General features: G+C 35.1%; 4 protein-coding genes across 7 annotated transcripts; 2 read left to right on the forward strand and 2 right to left on the reverse strand.

Moving 5' to 3' along the window:
• Positions 1–1,186: 1,186 nt before the first annotated feature.
• On the reverse strand, positions 1,187–11,494 carry LOC105107475 (phox domain-containing protein). Of its 4 annotated transcripts, none has more exons than XR_838897.1 (16): positions 11,076–11,494; positions 10,046–10,451; positions 9,695–9,872; positions 9,451–9,590; positions 7,339–8,221; positions 7,058–7,158; positions 6,741–6,885; positions 6,588–6,656; positions 6,394–6,439; positions 5,405–5,880; positions 4,260–4,339; positions 3,571–3,706; positions 2,824–2,860; positions 2,553–2,742; positions 1,850–1,932; positions 1,510–1,716 (listed from the first exon to the last, which is right to left on the reverse strand). XR_838897.1 is itself a non-coding variant. In XM_011001414.1 (15 exons), exons 1-15 carry the CDS (start codon positions 11,173–11,175, stop codon positions 1,594–1,596), a joined length of 3,156 nt encoding a protein of 1,051 aa, XP_010999716.1. In that variant the 5' UTR covers positions 11,176–11,493; the 3' UTR covers positions 1,187–1,593. The 4 variants fall into 4 exon arrangements, 2 of the variants coding, with proteins under 2 accessions (XP_010999716.1, XP_010999721.1); XR_838896.1 differs by having other exon boundaries at positions 2,824–2,908; XM_011001414.1 differs by lacking the exon at positions 2,824–2,860 and having other exon boundaries at positions 1,187–1,716; positions 11,076–11,493.
• A 5,875-nt stretch (positions 11,495–17,369) lies between these two features.
• MEE14 (maternal effect embryo arrest 14) lies at positions 17,370–19,085 on the forward strand. Its single transcript, XM_011001434.1, has 3 exons — positions 17,370–17,693; positions 18,011–18,084; positions 18,487–19,085. The coding sequence occupies exons 1-3, from the start codon at positions 17,468–17,470 to the stop codon at positions 18,799–18,801; spliced, it is 615 nt and encodes a 204-aa protein (XP_010999736.1). The 5' UTR covers positions 17,370–17,467; the 3' UTR covers positions 18,802–19,085.
• A 326-nt stretch (positions 19,086–19,411) lies between these two features.
• Positions 19,412–23,671, forward strand: LOC105107501 (Leucine-rich repeat (LRR) family protein). The gene has a single exon (XM_011001447.1). It carries the CDS (start codon positions 20,282–20,284, stop codon positions 23,294–23,296), a length of 3,015 nt encoding a protein of 1,004 aa, XP_010999749.1. The 5' UTR covers positions 19,412–20,281; the 3' UTR covers positions 23,297–23,671.
• A 716-nt stretch (positions 23,672–24,387) lies between these two features.
• Positions 24,388–24,999, reverse strand: LOC105111231 (two-component response regulator ARR22-like). The gene is made up of 2 exons (XM_011006545.1): positions 24,721–24,999; positions 24,388–24,564 (listed from the first exon to the last, which is right to left on the reverse strand). The coding sequence occupies exons 1-2, from the start codon at positions 24,997–24,999 to the stop codon at positions 24,388–24,390; spliced, it is 456 nt and encodes a 151-aa protein (XP_011004847.1).
• Between the last annotated feature and the right edge of the window lie 239 nt (positions 25,000–25,238).

Raw genomic sequence — 25,238 nt, forward strand, 5'->3', positions numbered from 1 at the left:
GTTTATGCCTTAGAACGTGTTTGTATTAGTTTTTAGAATTTTGATTTGTAAAAGTTTGTTTAAAAAAATGATAAATTATAGTTTTTTATTTTAATTAAGGTTTTATATTGAAAGTTTCTACTTAGATTCTATTTGTTTTCTAAAAAGTTTTTTCCTGAAAAATATTTTTTTAATTTTTTCATGTTTAACTATATTATAAAAAATTGATTAATAAAATTTATTTTTCATTAAAGAAAAATATAAGTTTTAGATGGAGAGAATTTTTTTTCAATTTAAAAAAGAAAAAAAAATTCCATGAAGAAATAAAAACTAAAATAGCATAATATTTTATTGTTTATATATATATATATAGTATTAAAATATATATATATATAGTATTAAAAAATAATAATTACTAAATATTTATGTAAGAAATAATATATTAGGATATATCAATAAAAAATAAAAAATTATATTAATTTAATATATTATTGCACGAGATGTATTAAATCAGATAATATTGCTAAAAAAATACACTGGAACACCAAATATATTATAATATATATCAATTATACATTTTAAATCATATAAATTAAATTATAAAATTAAAATACTATAAAAAATAAAATTATTTTTAATATTCTTCAAATATCAAAAAAAGTATTTGATAAAATAAAAATCCAGTTATTTTAAAAAAAATTATAACTCAAAATATATTATTTCTCAACTTATTTTCTTTGACAGGTCTAAAAACAGTAAAATGATTTGCACTCATTTTTCATTAAACATGAAAATTAATTCACTTTCTTATAAATCAAATAATTTATTTTCCATGAAAGTTATTTTTCTAGAAAATACTATTTTTTAACAAACAATAAAGGCTCAAGACGTACAACGTTAATTATACAGTGTCAACAACAGTCGACACCAAACAAATCCAAAGTCACATTCCATGGAGTTTGTCGCCTCGATCTCCTCACTTTAGTTAGTGGCACTGAGGGGGTTTAAGGAAAAATATTACTAAAACAAGTTAAAAAGAGGTTTGATTATTTTAAAAAACAACATAATTGATAGATAGTACAGTACGTACAGCCTTTTCTACCCTTCTGTTCTGTTACTCTTTGTAAACTCGGCAAGAAGATGCGGGCAAACGTGCGTGTGAGAGGAAATAAAATAAATAAATAAAAGCTTGGAAACACCCTAGGGATGAACCAATGTGAGTTAAAATTATATATCACAGATTTTGTTTTTAAATGTGCGACGATACAAAAACCCCATATCAAGGGGTACAGCTTGAACAAGAAGAACACAATACAAAAATAAAAAAACCCATCCTCTATACAGAGCTCTAACTTTGCAGCTTATGTACTGTTTGAATATTCGAGCTGTACAGCTAATACCCGCGTCCCGGAAAAAAGGTTCAACACATCATCTAGCCCTGTTTTGGCATTCCTAATATATAGCCTAATCGTTCTTTGAGAGCGAATGAAATCAATTGTTCAAAAGATGAAATCATGTAATCTATTGATTCTTGGAAATGGTTATTATATTTTGAATTCCAAAACAGTTGGTACGATAATCAACCAGCTTAGTAGTGATGGAACCAAGAAGTTGCTATGCAGGTGGAGCACGCATCTTCCCGTTGAGACCCAGCAAAAGATCCCGGAGCTCAGGGAAAACTGATAAAACTAATAGTTCAAGTATTCCGTACGTGAGTTGCTTCACACAAATAGTAGACTGCAATTCACAATAAAGGAACTATATCAGTCGGTTTAAACTAACATGACTCCAAAAGGAATTTATGACATGAAACAATAAAACGATTTCACAGCTCCCTAACCCATAACATAAAAAGGATTGAGGGCTAAACCTGAGTGAAGTAAAAAATGTCTCTTGCACAGCGTTTGTACTGCTTGGTTCCAATCAAGCTGACCAAGGTTGATGGAGCTCCATCTGACAAAAAGGGGAAATTTTCTAACTATGTTCTTGATAAACGTATGTAATCAAGCACTTAAAACTAGAATCCCAAAGTTAAAGGGTCTGCTTATCCAAAATTGAAGAGAACCTTGAACCTCAACTTGCAAGTTGCAAACAAACTACCATCGACAAAATCAGACCAACACAACTTTCCATGACTTGATTTTGCTAAGCACGCAAACATAAAGCAAAATATGTATGCGGCCTGTTTGGATGACAGTTGTAAGGAATGAAATCAAATAACTTTTCCCCTCTTGAGGAACAAAAGGAGCAAGAGGAAGAAAAGCAAGAGGGAGGATTCCAAACCATTAAATAAACTAACACTTTCCTGTTTTTCTTACCCTCTAACCACACGGTTCATGTTGTTCTAAACAGATTCCTGAAGCCCAATGGTAGCTGTCAGGAATGGAACTTGTAAAAATCAAAGGATCACGACCACAGAATTGGAGAAAAAATTGTTCACGCTATTAGAAGGAAAAATAAATCATTCAAACTAATGCAAATATCTCAAAGAGATGATAAATGAATCCACAATGACCACAGTTCCAAACTCAAGAAAAGTAATTATTGAAGTATCTTAAGAAAACCATACTCACCAAAGAGCATTTTCTTGATATCACTTGCTCTACGAGCAGCCTCAAGTTGTTCCTCAAATGAACCTTTATTAGAGACCTTAGTGCCACCCAGTTGGCTAATCTGAAAAGGCATGAGATTTTGTTGATCATCGTCAACTTTGCTTTGTGCACCTCCTGTTCTTGTAAAGAATATGCCATCCGGCCAGAGAATCTGCAAGTAATTCATCATAAGAAAAGGACAAGAAATCAATGAACTCCCTGTCTGATCAGGATAAGCAAGAAAGCAACATACCCATACTGTAGTTCAGTTCACAACTTGTTCAGAATAACTGTTTCAAATGGTTCATCTCAACATCAGATGGATGCCTTGATAAGGGCTAACCACACAATCCCCAATAGAAGCAATGCATTAACTAATAGGTAGCCAAGCAGAACAGTGACAAAGTAGAACAGTGAAATCAAACTTAACAGAAACACAACTTAATATAGATAGCCACGTCAATGCTTTACCCTTTGATGCTTTTTAACATGTTCACTATCAAACACAAGAAAAGCAGCCCATGTGCAATCCAGCCTCCGCAACTAGAAGACATACCAACGTAGATTTTTACCAAGCACCATTCACATGTGTTGGCAAACAGTTTAGGCACCTTTGATCTATGTTACAAATTAATTTTCAATTAGGTCTCTGGGATGCAACATGCATAGCAGCAAAAGCACATCAGTACTCCTATGATAAACCTCATTAACCTAAGCTGGTAGCCCATACTCAAGATCAAATAGGCCCAGAGTAATATTGAAAAGGTTAAAACGCCAATGAAAAATACATCTCCCATTATTTTGGTGTTACATGCAGGGTTTTAGGCGTCAAGCCCTCTGGGAAAATTTGCTTGTTAGAGTTGACAAGCCCCAGTCATACATAAGATGGCAAAAATTAACTGGCATAAGGTAAATTGTATTGCATAAATCAAGTATGCTGTTGATCCAGGATTAGTACAGTAAGTTTAATGAAGAAATAAAAAATTGTTTCAGTACTTACACCTTGCACCCACTGAATCCCAAGAGCAATAGTGTCCTCTCTCCGAAGCCAGTAAATTTGCCTCAAAAGCCACTCATCAATAGCATCTTCCATTATCAACTGCAGTATTTGCTTTGATATCCAGAAGACCTGTCTTCTGTATTAATAAAGATAAGCACATGTGAAAAACTGGCTGATGATACCACGATAACAGGCTGTGGAAGGTTATTCATACCATGAAAGGGAGCAGGATTATATTATACTCGGAAAAGTTGAGTAGAATAACTTTTCACAGAAAAATTATCATTGCATTTCGATTTCATCAAATGTAATCTGGAATTCACCAAATATGCACTTACATTTCTTAGCTCAAATACTAGAGGATAACCAAACTTCAGCAGACTTGAGTTCAATGTGTAGACTAAATTGCACAAATTCAGCTAAAGCTAAAGAATCTGTCTCAGAATTTTCAAATGGAATAGATTTTGAGGTTCTTTCCCAAATTTAAGTCCAACCATCAGTATGTAAAATCTTCCATAGCTAATTGTTTTTCCTGTGATATAGTTCTTATTATACATTTCATCTGATTCTTATCATATACAATTTAGGGCAGCATACACAACTATAAGGTCGGAGACAGAACAAGGATTGCTGTAAATAGCATATGCACCCCTTCCTCAATGAACTAATGAGAAGAAAAATGAACCAACCTCAGCCATCCTCTTCTTTTAAGTTGAAACACCTTATCAACTAGATTCAGCAGAGGTAAACTTACATTAGATGGTGTCCACTGCAAAAAACAAAAAAACAAAAGAAGAAATCAAGCTTCCCAAGGTTGCAAATTAAAACAAGCTTCAGAGATCACGTGGAAAACTAAACATCATTAGAAGAGCAATGTCTCATCTGAACATTGTGAGAAGACTGTAATATCAGACATCATCATATTGTGAAATACAGATTCAGTACTGCAGTTATTTTACTCACTTACTGTGTACCTAACTCAAAAAATTCCCACCTCTAGCAACATTTTTTTATTTCGATATGTTAGTGCCCTTGCCCAACATTCACCTTTCTTATCTGCCACAAAGTTTTTGCCAAGTTTAATCCTACATCTGCCGTTTACTGTCTTAATGCCATTTAATCTTGTGATCCTCAACTCCTAGAACCAAGTTTTTTTAATATATTTGATATCCAACAACCAATGTGCCACTCTATATGCCACTTCAGGCTTTCCCCAAGATATATGATTTTATCAACAATGCAAACTCCTCGAGGACCTCCATTACAATTCCTAAAGGACCTCACAATGCACATTCAGCTTTAAATCAATGGTCAACAACCTCAGCAATTTTTACCATGAAGTCGATCATTCAATCTGTTTAGATAAAAAAAAATTGAATGCATCTCTTGCTAATCTACCCGAACAGTTTTCCTCTAGACGTTTCTTGGCTTAAATGCTTCCACCAAAATGAAAATAAAAAGTTGATTAGTAAAAGTTCAGAATCAGCTGCTCTTTGATATAAAACATCAGGGAGACAGCAATCATCTAACAAAAGTGCAAGAAATAATTCAAAGGTGGGAAGCAGAAGGTGGTAATCTATATGTTTATAAGATTCACGTGTAAGGTTAATTAATTAAGAAGGAACAAGACTCAACTAAATGCAATTTCTTAATTTAACTTGTAGGAAAACACTCAACTGAAAATGAAAAATCTACAAGAAAAGCCTGTTGTTTTGCTCTATGAACTCAAACAGGTAATATGATTTGCATTAACCTCCAAAAATCTTTGGCAGCAAAAGGTCATGAGTCATGAAGAAAATGAGAAAGAAATTGAAGAAAACCAAACTCAAAATACCTCAGGTGGCATTCCAACTGGATCGTCCATATGACTGGACACTACTGCAGAGTTTTCAACAGAAAACCCACCATGGTTAATCTGTTTGCTTTTCTCCTCTAAAACATGTTTTTTCTCTAAACCTAAGGTCTGTGACTCATCACCCTGTTTGATCACCCGAGGAGGAAAACCCTTTGCATTCAATTCATTATCTGAATGCCAACCATTGGCTTGCGCAATATATCCAACTCCCTTCTGTTCCTGACTTTCTTGAATATAACTTTCCTCAGTATCAGAAAAGCTGTTCGCAGGTTCTAAGGTATCCTGCCTCAAGACATGTTTATTCACATCATCTGAATGCCAGGACACGTTCCTGCTGTAGATTGAAGAATCAGTTTCATCAAATGGAGAAGTCGAACCAACAACTTTACGCATAAAGCCATCTGAAACCCCTTTGAACTGGCGCACAATATCATCCACAGCACCATCCACGTTTACTGTTTAAGTTAAAGTACAAATTGAAAAGAGGAAAATAATTGAGCAGAGGTGATAGACAAGAAACGATGCTCAAGGTTTGCAAATAAGATCCGCAACAGTAAACTAACATTAACAGAAATGACTGTATTGTACTCAGATTGAAAGGGTTATAGAGGTCTTCAATAAATGACTGGCTTTCAAACTAACTACTTGTTTGCAAAATTGAGCCCAAAGCCCGTGATCTATACCCTACCCTCAAGTGGATGGATGGTGCAAAAAAGAATCAGAAAGATAGATTCAATTTAAGGCAAGAAATGCATTGTCTTTGATTCACTCATATTTCACGTATACAAGCCAAAGGAAGCAAAGCCTCTCTCCAAGATAGGAAAACCAAGGTCCCAAGAAATTCTCTATCATGCATGTGTGTGGGAGAGAGATAGAAAAGATATGAACAAGATGGTGCATTAGAAGTGAAGGCATATTTTCAAATAAGAAGCTAAGGTGAAGCAACACAGAAGACGACACCCACATACCTGCCAGGGTTCTCATGACCGAGGAAGATTTTCCAAAAGAGTAATTCTTCAGAAGGAAAAAGAAAAAAGAAAAAGAAACAAATGAAATTCAGAGTCATTCACCTTGACAAGTGAAAGCATAGATACGAAAAGGAGCAACAACATGCTAAACAAAAATCAACAGCAATGGAATACAATTTCCACAGAATCCATACTTTTGAGGAAACACTTAAGAAATCCCACACTTCATGCTGCTCCGCCACATTGGCTATGGACAAGAGATCCTGGGAAATACAATAAGATTAAAGAAGAGGACAAACGAAATAAACATTATTAAGAAGAAATACAGAGTACAGATTAGACACTACTTGAAGATATTTATCAAGCTGAATACAGCGTTGATGAACAAAAGCATCTTCAGTGCTTGACGAGAATATCCTTTTCGGAGGCAAGTGTAATGTGTAATTAGGGATCTCTTTTAGATGTTTATGCAGTCTCTCGAAATTCCTGTACCTGCAAAGGAGGAGGTGGAAATTGATACAATAGCAAAAGAGCTTCTAGTTATATAGAAACTCTGGATTTTTCACATGGATTACATCAATGCAGTGATATCAGCTATGGAGTGGAGTGGATCAAGAAAACATAAAAATATTTAGCTTTAAATCATCTTTAGATGAGAGCAGACCTTCTTTTCACAAACCAAGTTCTGTTCTCTGAATCTGTGACTGCTATTGAGTAAACTGCAAAAGAGTTTGACCCAAGTTTCTCAAAATATGCTCCGATAACCTGTAAAGACATGAATATACAAGCTTTAAGATATTTTAATTAGATTCAAGTATGATGACAGGAAAAGAGCACGGCTTAAGAAGCTGCTCTAATTTAAATCCCTTATTGCACAAAGAATCTAGTGACAATTTATGTTCTAAATCTGTATGTCTTGCAGTGATTTCAGAAAAGGATGCACACCCGACACTTCAACTTGGGACTATAAGGTCCCTCGCTGCGAAGTACTATGTCTGAAACCTTCTTAACAGCATGATCTGCACTCCTGTGAGATTCCGGGCTGTAAAACTCTGAGATAATGGACCCCCCACCATCTCCTGTAAATGCCTTCTTTTTATCAGGCAATACTTCTAGAGCAGAGGTGCTATTGGATCTCTTAATCCCACCTCTGTTTTCTTTTGAAGCGAGATTGTCAGCATTCTCCCATTCACCACCAACACGCGACCCTTCAAAAGACATTTCCTGGCTACCATTCTGCATAAACTGTCTCCCATCTCTATTCTCATGACTTGTTAAAGTATCTAGACTTAATCCATGTGTTAGATGCAATACTGCTTTCTCCTCCATCTTTGTAGACATTGTGTTGCTATTTATTGGCATACTTTTTCCCAAATTTGTAGTAGCTGCGGTGCTTGTAACAGAACTCTTTGCCATTGATTTCGGAACCCCTGCTTTGGCATTCTTGTTCTCTTTCTTTTTATAATTTCTTCCTTTTGCCCACATATTTTCCAAATTTTCAGGTGTAAGAACTTCCGTTCTTCTATGGTTCGCCACCTCTAATATTCGTGCCCACTCCACTGAATGTGGCTGCATAGGCTCTTGTTGGTATGAGTTATAATCCAGGCATGTTTCTCTGTGATCATCAATTTTAGCCAAAGTTTTATGAGTCCCTCGATAATCCATTTTGTTGTCAAAAATCTCAGATCTTTGACTATTTAAGGAAGGATCTTTTCTTGAGGTAGAGTCAACATTATGCACACTCCCTGCAGGGTGATCACCGCCAGCATCTTTTGGACTATCCTCTTTAATGGCAAGTAAGATCAATTCAAGCACCTCATTGATATACCTGGTCACATAAAGCATAACTATAAGATTCAATATGGTAAGGTGCATATTAACAGAAAAGAATTCCAAAAATTTATCTAATCTTGCAGGGTATTACATGCAAACAAAAACATGATTGTAAAACATTTGTAGACAATACACCTATCAGGATGGTCATAGCACCAAATACTTTGAAAAATGGTCAACTCATGAAAGATAAAACATTTGGAGAAGGATAGCACTGATTGGCACTTCTCCAATCAGACAATCCAACCAGCAGCAACAGGTGATAAGACAGCTTGTTGGGAAGAATTCAAGAATACAGTTTTTCCTACATTGAGAATAAGAATGCATAGCCGATGCAATACCAAGAAAATATTGTCCATAACAGTAAAAGAAATGTTGTGAGAATATTCTATTTTACCTTACAGGTATACTATATCAAGTACACAGCTTAGAAATGTGCATTTTAGCACAGTGCGCTGAGTTATCCAAGCTAAAAAACAAAATTAAGTGCGTAGAGCTGATAATTACATGGAATAGACAATATCAGTGCCAAGTTAATCTTGTACATAAAAAGACCTAAAAGAAAAGCTGTCAGAACAGCCTACTTCACCTTAAAGGGATCTTATATCAAGTGCACAATCCAGAAATACCCATTTTAGCAGAATTCATCAATAATTCAAACATATATAATCAATGAGCGCGTATTGCTTAACTGTTTGTATTCCATACAAGTGGTTCACAGTAAAATATAGCAAGTTCTTGGTTGACAGATTACAGCATTAAGCATTCACAACCAGCTGCTCTGAAAAAATATGATTTTTTCTTCTCTTCTTTTCAGGAAAACTTGCTGTAAGCTGCTTCACAGAATGTTGTCAATTTTGTTTCAAAAGGTTCCTAACAATTAGACAGCAATGAGCTTTCCCAAGAACTAGTAGAGCCACTTGTCCTCAACCTCCCCCAACCCCCTCCTTCCTCTTCTTCTTCGATAAATTTGTCTTTTTCAAGATTATATTTCATGTTACTTCTTTCCTATGAGCACGAAACATCAGGAGACAAATGGACACATTCTTAGAATGAGGCCTTAAGCAAAGCATCATCCAATTACCTTTAAATCCAATATTTCCTCAAGTTCTCATGTTGCACCTAAAATAATCTTTTTTTCTTTTTCTTTTTTTTGAAATCTACATTTACAAAGAAAAAAAAAAAGAGGCCTAAAACCAAGACTGGGTAATCTTGTATACTTACGCAGGGCTTGCAAGGTTTATAAGCGGCTGCATTACCAAGCAAGTTACGATCTCTCGAGCAATAGTCCAAACCAGTGGACACTGAGCTTCACGAGGTCTCAGTACTATAGCTAAAACTCCACCAATCAACTGTTGAAGAACCTTTTTGGAAGAGAAAATGGAAGCAAAAGAAAAGTATTGTTGAATAAAATAAAGACAGTATATATGGAAGGAGAGAAAAAAAAATTGGAACGCTCCACTCACACCTTGTACTCACTCTCGGGAGATATCAGTGCAGGGTGAAGCTCCTTAGAAGCAATTAGATGGTGTTTCAACCTTTCATCTCTCTCTTCAGTAGAAAGAGTTGCCATCACATCAGCTCCTATAGCTGCTTGATTTCTTCTAAAGAGGTCTAAGTGATCCCCTATTAAATCAACTATATCCCTGCAACAATAGACAGTCTTGAATTCTGATGTTTTCACACTTAAAGCTTCTCAATGGCTTTTTAACTAAGAAAAGTTTCTCAATGAATTGTGTGACCATTTTAAAAGTTTCTCGATGAATTGTGTGACCATTTTCATTTTAAAAAGGCTATTACAGGACAAAGAAAAACTCACCTTGTTAACAAGTCAATGAGGTTTATGTCTTTAGCCCTTCCAGATATCTCACCAAGCGCATCCATGATTACTGACCGCATCAGTTCAGGTGCCTCCCTATCTGGTGTAATTTCTGAATACCACAAATCTACCACGAAATCCTTCAATATCTTATCAATGAAATCACTAATTGCAGCCTCGACAACTGGAGAATCAATTTTCCTCTTCCACTTTGGTGGCGGCGGCACAGAAGAAAGTCGTGAATCATTCAGAGACAGTTGTTTCTTCTCCAAATGTGACAAATAAGAAGGTCGACGGGCTGACCGGCGCACTTTCCAGCTGAACTCCACCTCATTACACAAAATTCGTAACAAGGAAACAAAGAGAATTGATATGGGAAGATTCATCCACATTGATGAACTTGTATCTGTAATGAATGGCAATGATCATCACCGAAAAACACATTAAATTGATTGTTTATCATCATTATTCTGTTAGGCAAAGGACACCGGAAAATGCATCACACGCACGCAAATAACCAAAAACATTTATTTAAGTAATAAATCTAACCTATGAATCAACTCCATGCCACTCAACCTGCTTTTTATAGTTAACCTCAGCTGATTTAATTTCATCATTTTTTAACAAAAAGAAATGAAAACAGAGAGGACTCGAAAATTTAATTTTCTACCAAGTCCTTAATTTCCACAGGCAACCAAAACATAATCAGGTAGGAAAAATATAGTAAGATAAAATAATTAGTTTCAAAAAGTCACAGAAAAATTTGTAAAAAGCCTGGCTTAAATTAAAACTGAGTACCAAATAAAACAAAAGCATTTCACCTTGAAAGAAAGGTAAAATAATCACTGAAAAGCAACCAATGCCGTGTCAACAGCAAATTCCATAAAATGCTAACCCTGGCTCAATTGACACGACACCGGAACACAAATTCACTTATTAATAGATCAAAAATACCTAAAAATTAAACCTTCAAAACGAACTTCATTAGGAGTTAACAGGATCAAAATAGCTTAAGAAAGCGCGAACTTACGAGATAAGAAGTAAGTGACGCAAAAAATACAGAGACACCACCAAACCATTCGAACTTTAGCTTCTTCAATCAGATCCTGTATTGTCTCCATAGCCTTCATTTTGTTTGTTTTCTAAACCCTAGAATTCCTCAATTTTTTATCGCGATCATGAAAAGAAATTGAAAATCGAGGTTGCGGGAGCCCAGGGGAATTCGGAGTCGATTTTTATTCGCATTTGAATGATACGTGGAGAAAGAAAGGTGCCGGAGCTGGTGCCTTCTCCAACTTGGTTTTGCAGTTGCCACGTCGGAAAGCAGCAGTCCTCGGTCACGACCAACTCCAGTTTAAAGGGGGAAAAAACACAACGGGAATTTCCTAGAAATGATGAGCGATTTGGTCATCTACCATTTTTTATTCATTTTCACATTTATGAGCTACTTCTCCGTTGACATGTTAGAAATTCTATATTAGATTTAAATTATCTCATTTAACCGTCTAAATAAGATTTTAAATTAAGATGATTTTTCGATATTTAATTAAAAATCTTAATCACAAATGGTAAAAGTTTACTAAACCTATTACTATCTTAAATCACCTAAATCAACAACAACCAAAAAAAAAAATAAGCTTATGCAATTCATGGAAAAACAAATTTTAAAAACTTGATCATGTAATATCTAATCTAATAAAAATAGAAATGTGTGTTTATAAAAAAAAATTAAATTTTTTTATTTGAAATTAATTTTTTTATTTTTTTATTTTTTTAATATATTAATATTAAAAAAATTAAAAATATATATTTTAATATTTTAATGTGTATATATATTAATTTAAAAAAGTACGGATTAATGCTATGTTTAAATCAGCATGCGAAAATCTTAACAAATTCGATGTACCAAAACTTGTGATATCTGTTGATAAAGTTTTACCAACATGATGGAAATCTTAGGAAATCACACCCAAAGGCACCACGGCTTTGATTTTTTTTATATATATATATAAAGTGTGGAATCTAATAATGGGATTTGGCTTTGCATCATTTGTGTGGACAGGGACAGCCATTGCCAAGGTGGCCATGTTGATAAGGCAGATTTATGTCCAGCTACGCTGTGGAAATTGAGAACAAGATGGGCCGATGGATCCAAATTCTTTAAACGATTGTACCATTCGTGGAGTGAGAGGCTCAGTCAAGCCCAGAAAGTTAATCTGGGCTCGCCCTGAAAACAACAGTCAGCAGCCTTATATCTAGATCCGTGGGCCTGGAGCTGCCCAGTTTAAGTTTTTTTCTTTTTCCTGTTTTTGTTGGAGATGATAAGATAATAAGTGTGTGTCTTTTTTCAATAAGTTTATAGACTTTCAAAACTTTAACAATCAAGTAAAATTTGAAAAATGGTATGTATGGCGTGTAAACATTGTTTATGTGGCATTTAAGTTAAAAAAGAAGAGGAGTGAAAATAAAGAAACGAAAAGGAAATTCTTTTAAAAACTTTTTATTATTATTAATGAAGATGTCTAAGTTAATTTATGCATATCTCAACTAATTTTACAGGTTTTAAAGTTAATGATAATATAAGTTTTCAGTGGTTATAAGATTCGTGAGACTTGAACCAATGATATCTCGAAAACAAATTTAGAGTTTGACCAATTAAATTATACCCTTTTGGGTTCTAAAAACTATTTTTACATATTATTGACATCATTAATGTTTTATATTATTGCTTAATATATATGTTACAAGTTATAAACATCATGGTTTGAATAAAATCTCGATAATGTTTTTAGTTTTCATGCCATGCATATTTGCTTTGTAAAAATAACTTGATTGTTATAATTTTAAAGATCTATGCATTTAAAAAAAATCGTTTTTGACATGTTTAATTGTAATAAATCTCAAAATATATATACTTGTTGTGTTGTTTTTAGTTCCTGTTTATAAAAAATTTTCTTTTAACGCTAGGGAACAAAACAAGAAAGGAAGGAAGTATGGGAAATATTTTCCACTTTCCTAGATAAACATATATCTTAATTTTCACCATAAATTCTACTGGTAATTTATTTTTGAATTGAATAGTATACCATGAAGAAATTAAGTATTTACATCTAAAAACATTAAAAGAAACTAAAAGAGGTATTTTTTTTTATTATTGTCTATCTACACGCATAATATTATAGATGGAAATAATATTTTTTAATTTTTAATATCATCCTTAAACTTTTATTTTGTACAATTTAATTTTTTTAAGCTCATATTAACACCCAATTATATATTTTTTAAGAATAGAGGGTTCAATTGATTAAAGTGAAAAAAAAATTTGAATGGAAGCTAATTTGAAATTTATTTTAAAAGTTTGTTTTTATCTCTTATCCTTTTGAGCTATCAAGTAACCAATCCATGTAATTTTTAAAAGTTCAATTTTGATATTTTGATACTAATTTTTAATTTTATTTATTTTTCAGTTGGTTTTTATAGGGAGAGAGAGAGGAGAAGAGAGTGTCATTGGATTTTTAATTTAATTTTTTTAAGCTCATATTAACACCCAATTATATATTTTTTAAGAATAGAGGGTTCAATTGATTAAAGTGAAAAAAAAATTTGAATGGAAGCTAATTTGAAATTTATTTTAAAAGTTTGTTTTTATCTCTTATCCTTTTGAGCTATCAAGTAACCAATCCATGTAATTTTTAAAAATTCAATTTTGATATTTTGATACTAATTTTTAATTTTATTTATTTTTCAGTTGGTTTTTATAGGGAGAGAGAGAGGAGAAGAGAGTGTCATTGGATTTTTAATTTAATTTTTTTAAGCTCGTATTAACACCCAATTATATATTTTTTAAGAATAGAGGGTTCAATGGATTAAAGTGAAAAAAAAAAAATTGAATGGGAAGCTAATTTGAAATTTATTTTAAAAGTTTGTTTTTATCTCTTGTCCTTTTAAGCTATCAAGTAACCAATCCATGTAATTTTTAAAAATTCAATTTTGATATTTTGATACTAATTTTTAATTTTATTTATTTTTAGTTGGTTTTTACAGGGAGAGAGAGAGGAGAAGAGAGTGTCATTGAATTTTGGTATAAAAAGAAAAAAGTTGTTGTTGGTGACAATATTGACCACAAAAGTTATTGTTATTTGTATCAAATGGTTCCATATAAAAAAGAAGAGTTCAAATTAGGTGTTTGTTTACCTTGAGATTTTAAATTTTAGGTCATTTCTTTGTATTTTTTAAGGCCATGGGTTGGTTTAGCAATGTTCATATGATGTTTTTTTTCATGTATTTTAAGTGAAAAAAAAAAGGATTGAAATTGGGTTTACTTATAAAAAAAACTCTAGGATCTTGTTTTTTTTTACCATCACAACAACTAGATTTTAGGGATTCTCAAATAATATGTCATCTATTGATGCGATGATGTGTATTTTTTTCAAATAATTAGAGTTAATGACATGTTGTTTGATCTATTAACTTTAAAAACTAAAAAATCGCACATGGGAATTTGTTTAATGAATCAAATGTTAGGGCCGGTTTACAAGCTTGATAATGCTTGGTCGAATTTAAAAAAAACAATTGTATTTTTTTAAGTATTACCTTATCTAGTATGTATTTTTTTTTGAAATAGTTGTGGTGTGCATGATTTAATAAATACCTTTTTTTTGGTGAATTTTCCCCTTGTTTATCTTTTTTTAAATTATATTTTTTTTAAATGATATTGAGTTTGTTTGATTTTTAAAGAGATAGACATGATTATTCTATGATTTTTTTTATATATAAATTTTGATTTTTCATAATATTTTTAATATATCCAGCCTTATATAATATTTTTTTTATTTTATTTAATAAATTTTATATGTGTTTTAGTTCCTATTAATAATTTATCTTGATAAACATACTCATTAAACATAACCAAGTAAATTACATGTGTTATAATATTAGATATCTTTGATTTATATTTATTTTTTAGTTTTTTAATTTTGTTTTTGTTTATTGCTGATGACTATTTTTTTTATTTCTTTACACAATAACATTTGATTTGTTTGGTTAGAAATGTGCATAAACTTTTAAATTTACATAAGGGTTTTTATGTAAAAAAAGAAATTGGAAAATTTTGCTTGTTCAATATTTTTATTATTATCATGTTTTGATATTTTAGATTTGATTCTTATGCTTATAATTTTTAATTTTTTCCCTCTACTCTTTCATAAAAGATTTATTTTTTTAAAATTTTATTATTCAATCAAAGTTTACATTATGTTGTTTTTTGTTTATTTTTCATCTTGATCTTTAATTTTTTGATTTTTAATATTATTTTTATTCTTTCAATTTAATTCTCAAATTAATTTTTTTGTCACCCCTTGATTGATTAATTTAGTGTTTCTGGGAGTTTTATCATCATTATTTTTATTGCTATGTTTTATTTTGATTAATTTTAACTTTCATAATTTTTTGTACCTTGGCAACCAAAAATGGCATTGTCGATTTACAACATGATCACGATGCTCTAATGGCATCTCCGAATTTCTACCATGGCAGCCACAAAAGGTATTGTTTGGCTATTTTTCTAAAACCTAAAATTATCCCAGAAAAATATGACATCTAAAATTATAAAATAACAAATTTACGAGCTTGGAATCACTCTACATGCATCTAGAATATCCCAGTCATTAATATTTATAAAAAAAGTGACGCCAGCCATTCTATTCTAATCTTAGTAGTTCAGATGAGTTATTTACTTTTCTGCCCGAAATAATTTACCCCTCGGCCTCCTCCTGTACAGTGGGTTTTGCACCTCAAGTTACCCATGGAATTTTCTTTGCTCGTAATTTGAAAAAAAATAAAAAATAAAAGAAAATCAGTGTGACCACGTGTCAATCGGCCATGCAAAAATAAACAAACGACAGAATATACGAAAGACTTTTCCTGCCCACTGATCTGCACACCACGCCGCGTTTCGCTAACTGTTTAAAAAAACCAGCGTGCGCCGCTTCTAGTTCTTGCTTTTAAACTCGGCCCGGTGGTCGGCCCGGTCCAAGGTTCGGGTTCTGGGTTTTGACCGGGTCACTGGATTTTAACCAGGTCGGCCGAGTCGGCCGGGTCAATTTTTATTTTTTTAAAAAAATTAAAACAACGTCGTTTTAGTAAAAAAAATTAAAATCAACGGGTTGCAACCGGGTTTTTGACCAGGTTTTACCGGGTCGTCTGGGTTTCCGAATCAACCTGTTAGGTCATCCGGGTCACACTGAATCATGACTTATTTTATTTTTTCATTAACTCAACCCGGTTCCAGCCCCAGATCAGCTGGATCCCCGGTTAATCCACCGAGCCAAGCCAAATTTTAAAACTATGGGCAAAACATCTCTTCTATCACCAATCAAACGGCCACTTCGCCGTCTCTTTCACTGCAATAAAAATATCTCCAAGAAAGTATACTACCACTACTAAAAAAATCTAATCCTTATCCACTTAAGGCAAGGTCCCCTCGACTGCACTTTTCACGGCTATTGGTGTATTTAGTCCCCTTACTTTTAAATTTACCCATTACGATCCCCTTAATAGTTTTTATATTAATTTCATCCCTTAAACTTTATTTCATACTAATATATTTCTTCTTTCAATTGCAACTGAATGAAAATATATCACACTGTTATTGGGTTCAAATTAGTACAATTGTTTTTATTAATTTAATATAAATTTCCTGATTTTTTTAAACTTGTGAAAACAAATATAATTCATACTATTAACATATATTTCATAAAAAACAATTATGATGTAAATTCATCTATTTTTTATATTTTTATTCTATTATCAATGTTAAATGTAATCAAGGAAAGATGTGAAGTGGGAGGGACAATAAGATATTTAATTCTTTCAAATATTTTACAATAATTTTTTTAATATTTATAATAAAAATAAAAAGAATAGTTTTTATCTTTAAAAGAAAAGAGTATGTATTAACAACCTTTTTACTAGCTAACATGAGTGGCTGGAATATGATATTAATAACATATTTGAGATTGTGGTAAAAATTATTTATTATTTTAAAATATTTTAAAATAATAAATATTTTTTAAATTTATTTTTAATATTTTTATATTGCTACAATTAAAAAATATTAAAAATAAAAAATATTTTTTTAAAAAATACAGTGAAATTGCAAAAATAAAGACTACTTGATTATAGAAATAAGAAGAAGATGGATGATACTCGTATAAAAAACATTAAAAGGACTAAACTGAAACAAAACTACGACTAAGGACACCACCAAGTAGATCATCATCACTCTCCCCTTTTTCCACAGTATTTAGCACCCTGTCATCCCATGATTCTGTCTCTCAAGCCTTATCTAAAACACTCAACCTGAAGCTCTCTCTGTGATCCAAAACTACAACCAAGAAACCAAGAGACTATTGTTTTGATACAATGATAAAATCACTTCTCTCACGTTCATTTCCTTCTCCTTTACTCATAGAAGCCCGAGATGTTAATCGTTCTAGCAAGAAAGTTGTTTCTTCTACCATTACATGTTCTTCTTCAAGAAGCGATGATGCTTGTAATATTCCTAAACTCGACCCCTTTAGCCGAACCAAGATTGAGCGAGCTATTAAATCACCACCCCTGATTCAAAAATCCGAGAACGAACTTGCTGGTAATTGTTTTAAACTTGATCTCTTACAATTTTTTTGATTCTTGATTCTCTAAAGACCATGACATGATGATTTTGTGTTTCTTTTTTTATTTAAGGTTCGATCTTTCGATTTTTTATCTGATGCAATGATTTTCTTCAAGTCTCGTTCGTTTCTTGATTGGAATCTTGTATGTTTTATATCACATGGGCTGTTTTCTTGATTTTAATGAGGTTCTGTTACTTATGTTGAAATATTTGAATTTGTTAGTTTGGATGTTCTTTATTGATATTGGCTATTAGTGATGCCAACAGTGTAAATATGGTGTTTTTGTATGCAGATTATTGTTCAACCCTTGAAGGGGATGATTCTTATAGCTGCTGGAGAGCTTATTTTGAACTGAAAGATCTTGAAGTAAGTTACATATAGCATTGATCATTGAAATCTAGAGTGAAAGGGAAGGTTTGAATTACAAGTTTCATTTATATTAATCTCTTGATATTGAGGTGAGTTTGGTATATGATAGCCGTGTAATGGCATAGAAGGATCCATATAGGCGACCCAATTAATTTGGGATGGAGGCTTTGTTGTTGTTGCTGTATTAATTCAATAACTAATCTTAACACAAGCAGCCAACGAGTTAACTGATTCCAATTTGATTGAGCTGGTTCATTGGCTTGCTAGGAATCAGTTTATCAATACTGATATGTTCTGTTAAAAGTTGAGGGATAAACTTAAAAATTAGAGAAAATCCAATATGTATCAAGTACTTGAGAACCATTAAGTAAAGTCTTAACAAGTTGTGATGCGCTGCAGAGAGAGTCACCGAAAGAGGATGTAGAGAGGCTAATTATCCAATCTGGTGGTGTTAAGTCATTAATTGGGTGCTTACATGGAATTTCATCAATGCACAAAGGGAAAAAGAATGCTTTCAGTATGGCGGCACCACCGAATGTGATGAAAGAAAGAGAGAGACTGTGTCCAATACCAGATGGTTTGCCAAAATCGCTGGAGGAGCTTGAAGAGGAAGAAAGAGCTAGAATGCCGGATTCACCATTTACTAGAATGCTTAGAACTAAAGGAAGGTTCCCTGCTTGGTACTCTCCTGCTCCGGACCACGAAACAGATTGATTAACAAGTTGTGTCGTGTTGCATGCCTGTGCTCGGTTGCTTCTTTGCATACCTTGTATGCATGGATGTGGTGTGAATATGTGAAATTTCTATAGATGATATTGATTCATATGGTGTTTATATACTCCGGGATTTTTATCTGATCGTCGTTCGTCGTTTCTTCAGGTTGCGTCATGGGAAGTTCTTAGTGCTAGACAATCTGTTTGCAACATTCAATGTCTGCAAATTTTGTAAAAATTTGTTTCACGGGTTAAGAAGAAGAAATTATTTTTTGTTTTTCTTAATATTTTTGCGAGTTTTTGAGCATTAATGGATGCGAATGAAAGTGTTTTCTTTTTGTGGAGTTGGATTTTCCAATAAACTGTAGTTTTTTCAGTTTTGCATTGAACCTTTATTATCTGTTTTATGTATATATGCATTTGACTAGGGTGTGCCCAAAGAAGATTAAAATGATTAGCTTTGGTATTCAGCATTTAAGAGAGATAAACCACGCAAAACTTTCATTAACTTAAGAGCAGTTTAATGCCTAATATCTTGTCATATTTCGAGTTCTCCCTTCTGGGCCAATTTAATCAGGTCCCGATGTTTCCATGCAGCGGTGAATTCGAAATCAAATGTTTCAAGTTATATTGAAAAATTCCTACTTAGTTGTAGGATAATAATACAATTTGTGCATAATGGTTACTCGATGTTCGTAAGGGGGCATTCTGTTACAAATCTCTGGGAAGATGGAACGCAGGGGACAGTATATGCTACTCCAAAATAGCTCTTGCAACGCATTTGATGCAAACTACAGGGTTGTGCTCTTACCATTCCTATCGCTACCATGTCAATCTTACTTTCTTTCCCAATCCTAACAGCCTTAGTGCAGCTCGGAGGAAAGTAAGAAGCCATAACATTACTTTCCATGACAGCACGTGGAGGAGCAGAGGTATTTTTTTTTCCCCTCATCATCAGAAGAAAAAGAAAATAATCATGTTAATTCGACAAGAGATTCTCGCGTCCATGGTGGCAAAGGGATCGAACTCTTAGTAGTTCCTCACATCACTACCAATAAACCCATCTGAAATACCACAGGCACCACACAAAGATCCATTGTTACTATAAAAATAACGTAGATGAAGATGGTGACACCTGTTCTCCAAAATGGTTCTTCTCCAGTATTTAAGGTGTTATTTTGGTACCCAAGATTAGTTACAGATTGACATGGTCAATTGGTAGTTTTTTAGTTATTCTTAGTTTAGTTTCATCGAGTCATGTTCCCCACAATCCAAGCAAAACCTATGCTCTAATATTAGAGGTGCAGCCAAATTCCTATGGTGTCAATAAACTGCATAAATTTCGGGTGCCTAAAACTGGAGATCTCTTTCCACAACCTCTCAATGGCTGTCAAACCTTTCCTTTCTTTTCCTTGATATAACATCCTTCTCACATTCATTCCCTCCTATAAGCAGCCTTGGGACTTCCAAGGTAGTCAGTAATGGCTGAACCTCTCAGAGTCTTGGGCTGCTTTTTCTTTTTTTCCTTTCTCTCATCTTCTTTCTCAAACTTCTCTCTTGCCCTAACTGATGCTGAAGCATCTTCTATTGCTCGTCGCCAGCTATTGACATTACATGAAAATGGTGAACTTCCCGATGATTTTGAGTATGAGGTGGATGTGAAAGAAACCTTTGCAAACCAAAGGCTCAGGAGGGCATATATTGGTCTCCAGGCTTGGAAAAAGGCAATGTACTCCGACCCGTTTAATACAACTGGCAATTGGGTTGGCGCCGATGTGTGTGCTTATAATGGTGTGTTTTGTGCACCGGCTCTTGACGACTCTGGTCTAAGCGTTATGGCAGGTGTTGATCTTAACGGTGCTGATATTGCTGGGTACCTTCCAGCTGAATTGGGGCTTTTGACAGATGTTGCCTTGTTCCACATTAACTCTAACAGGTTTTGTGGAATCATTCCCAAGAGCCTTTCCAAGCTCACACTCATGTACGAGTTTGATGTCAGCAACAACCGCTTTGTTGGTGACTTCCCTTCTGTTGTTTTAACCTTGCCAAGCCTCAAGTATCTTGACATCAGATTCAATGATTTCGAAGGTAGTTTGCCTCCAGAACTCTTCAACAAGGACCTCGATGCTTTGTTCTTGAATGACAACCGGTTCACATCCACCATTCCGGAGACAATAGGCAACTCCCCAGTTTCTGTAGTCACATTTGCGAACAACAAATTCACTGGCTGCATTCCACACAGCATCGGCAAGATGACCAACTTGAACGAGGTCATCTTTATGGGCAATGATCTTGGTGGTTGCTTCCCAGCGGAAATTGGGCTGCTTAGTAATGTGACTCTGTTTGATGCCAGCCACAATGGGTTCGCAGGAATCTTGCCGTCCAGCTTTGCAGGGCTAAAGAAGGTTGAACTCTTGGATCTTGCAGACAACAAGCTGACAGGATTTGTGCCTGAGAACATTTGTAGGTTGTCAAGCTTAACGAACTTCACATTCTCGTATAACTACTTCAAGGGGGAGGCTCAAGCCTGCGTGCCTCCATCGAGGAAGGACACCGTGTTGGATGATACCAGCAATTGCCTTTCTGACAGGCCAAAGCAGAAGTCAGCCAGGACATGTTACCCAGTGGTGAGCCGACCTGTGGATTGCAGCGAGGACAAGTGTTCTGGAGGAGGAGGTTCTTCGAACCCCCATCCAAAGCCACAACCCACACCACCTACTCCAGAACATAAACAAACCCCATCTCCACCTGAATCTACTTCTACTCCAACACCATCATCACCAACCCCTGCCCCTCAAACACCAGAATTACCAAAACCAGAACCTAAGTTACCGCTGGCTCCAGTTGAACCAATTAGTCCATCAACACCAGAGGTATCCTTACCACCATCCTTTTCAATTAGTCCATCAAGTCCGGAGATATCCTCACCACCATCTTCATCAATTAGTCCACCTACCCCATCATCGGACCCATACAATCCAGGATCGAGCGGGCATGGCCAGACACCACCATCACTAAAGTCTGCACCGTCACCCGATCCATTTAATTATTCACCAGTTGGGCATAGTGAAACACCACTATCAATGAAATCTGCACCATCACCTGATCCATTCAATAATTCACCAGATGGACATGACGAGATACCACAATCACCAGAGTCTGCACCGTCACCCGATTTATTCAATAATTTACCAAATGGGCACGACGAGATACCACTATCACCGGAGTCTGCACCGTCACCCAATCCACTCAATAACTCACCAGATAGGCACAACGTGACACCACCATCACCGGAGCCGTCACCAGATCCATTTAATAATTCACCAAATGGGCACGACGAGATACCGCCACCATTATCTGAGATATCTATACCACCATCACCCTTAATTAGTCCACCAACATCGGAGAAACATATACCACCATCATCAGAGTTTGCTCCATCACCTGATTCTTATAATTTACGATTTGGCGGGCATGATGATACACAACCATCACCAGAATCTGCACCGTCACCTAATTCATTTGATAATTCATCAATTAGGCATGACAAGACACCACCACCATCATTTGAGATTGGTATACCACCATCATCCTTATTTAGTCCATCAACTTCAGAGAAACCTATACCTCCATCACCTAATTCTACACCATCACCTAATTCATATAACCTCGAACTTGGTGGGCATGATGGAACACCACCATCACTAATGCCCTCAGCAAAGCCCGAGACACCAAAACCATCACCACAACCAGAAATACCAATAGTAAATCATCATTCTCCTCAACTCCTAGTTCACTCACCTCCACCACCATCACAATCCCTATCCCCTCTAGTTCATTCACCTCTACCACTAGCACATTCATTCCCACCATCAATTCATTTCCCACCACAACTTGTACATTCACCCCCACCACCTGTATACTCTTCTCCACCACCCCCTCTGCATTCACCACCACCACCACTTATCTATTTCCCTCCACCACCAGTTTACTCTCCTCCTCCGCTAGTATATTCACCGCCACCACCAGTACACTCCCCCCCACTGCTAGTGCAATCACCCCCACTAGCACACTCTCCCCCACCACTACCGGTTTACCCTCCCCCTCCGCCAATACAATCAATCCCACCACCAGTGCACTCTCCTTTATCGCCGGTACAATCAATCCCACCACCAATGCACTCACCTGCTTCATCACCTATACACTCACCCCCGCCACCTATGCAATCTCTCCCTCCACCACCTAAAAACTCACCCCCACCCATAAACTCACCCCTGCCACCCGTGCAATCTCTCCCTCCACCACCCGTGCACTCCCCCCCACCACCAGTTAGATCACCTCCACCTCCAATTTTCTCTCCACCACCAGTAATTGTATCTCCTCCTCCACCTCCTCATGCTTTTCCTCCACCGCCCCCGAAAGAAGACCTGGTCCTTCCACCAAACCTCGGATTCCAATATGCATCACCACCTCCACCGACGTTCCCAGGCTACTAATTAGCATACATGACCATTGTTTGTAGTTCCAAAAGGCTAACGTACGCCGCTGAAAATAAACTTGGGTACTTCAACTTCTCGACGAGGAAATATAACGTTTCCCCCCCTCTTCATGGAATGGAAGTTCTTGTTGTTTACGTTACCAGAGATATGTCTCTTCCATTTTCTCTCTCTCTCTCTATCATATCTAAGCAAAAACTGAGGAACTGGAACAATATGTTGCTAACTTGACAGTGACAGTGATTTGCTTGTAAACTACATTTTCAAGGATCTGATATACAGAAGAGAATAACATAATTTTTTTTCCTTGTCAATGCCACATGACTGGTTTTTGTACTTGGTGGTGTGCATGCCATCAGAATTTCATGCAAGGTATTCCTGTGGAATGAAAGATCATAGCTAATTCACCAATGCTTTTTCTTGCATTTTGATTGTAATTTTGACAATTTCTCTGGCATATATGTAACCTCATTTTCAGACTGAAATCGAAGTGCCAACGTAAGCAAATAAAAAAATAATAATCCTGGTCTTCATTTCCTGAAGCATCTGCATCATTCGATCCTCGAAACGCCTGCTTTTGGAGTAAAATGGACTCCTTCTCTTCCTAAACCATAATAATTGATGGCTGGTTAAGTTTCTAGATCATCCTGCAGGGTGCCTTTCAGTTTAAGCGTAGTCTATCGAAGAATAGAGACTGATCATTAATAGATGTTCAACTACATATACATTGTTCTCCATTAAACATTTCAACACAAGTTCAATTTCTTTGATATATATGAAATCCTTGCAAGTAAAAATTTATCTTCGATCGTGAACAAGATCATTATACTATTAATAGGAAATTTAGAGGTTACACTGATTATTACAGGTTACAAGATATAGTCAACAAGGGAGTGATAATCTGACAACACAAACCCACCCACATCCATAGCTGGATAAACTTAGCAAACCAAACACAAGACATGGCAGCGAGAAAATTGAACCATTGTGCTCGATATCCTTGTTATAGGTAACATAAAAAAGGCTGGTTCCATAATTTGTCCTAGTCTGGGAAATTTATCAGCTACTGTGCCTTTTCTATTTGGTAAAGATCAGCTATTGTGGTTGATCTGATGGAGGATGGAGATGACCTTAGAACTTGTCAAAGGCTTCTCCTGATAATAATCTAGGCCAGCATCCATAAATTCTTGTATTTCTTGCCCGAGGGAACGTGTTGATACGCCTACAATAATGCTACGTATGCCCAGGGCACGGAGTTCCCTTGTTGCCTGCCATAAAGAAGAGAAAATGTTTTTTAACTTAGCTTTGATACTATGAAATTGCTTTGATACTGTGAGACAAGAGTATGGTTAAATCCCCCTGGAATGAAATCATGCTAAAAAAATGTATTGTACTTAATATTGAATGTTTAATATTCGATATACCTCGATCCCATTCATGATAGGCATTTCCCTGTCCATCACAATGAGGTCAAACTTTTTGCCTGAACAATGGAGGTCAACAGCTTCCTTTCCATTGGCAGCAACGTGGTTTTCGATTCCCAACTTACTCAAGAGCTTACTATGAATGGTTTTAATGATTCTATCATCATCGACAACAAGTGCAGTTATCTTGGTTCTGCCATTGCTTGTTGCCATCTCGTTTCTCTTGTTTAGTGCCAAAACCAGTTGAAGCTGATCTCCTATAGCTGCAGAACAAGCCATTATAAGGTCTTAAATAGATGAAAATCATCAGATACGTTTTAAACCATCTACAAGATGTGATTATCCTTATTTTAGATGGCCATAATGAAAGACGTTTCCACAGAATATCTGCAATGTTCTGCTGAGAAAGGATAACAACACACTGTAAAGATATGCATGCATGCACCAATAATTCCAACCTGCTTTAGTTTTTCTCTTTTACCCTCCGTAATAACAATTTAGTTAATCAAATCTTGTTA

The sequence above is a fragment of the Populus euphratica genome, unplaced genomic scaffold, assembly GCF_000495115.2.
Source record: "Populus euphratica unplaced genomic scaffold, PopEup_1.0 scaffold3.1, whole genome shotgun sequence".
NCBI classification, from domain to species: domain Eukaryota; kingdom Viridiplantae; phylum Streptophyta; class Magnoliopsida; order Malpighiales; family Salicaceae; genus Populus; species Populus euphratica.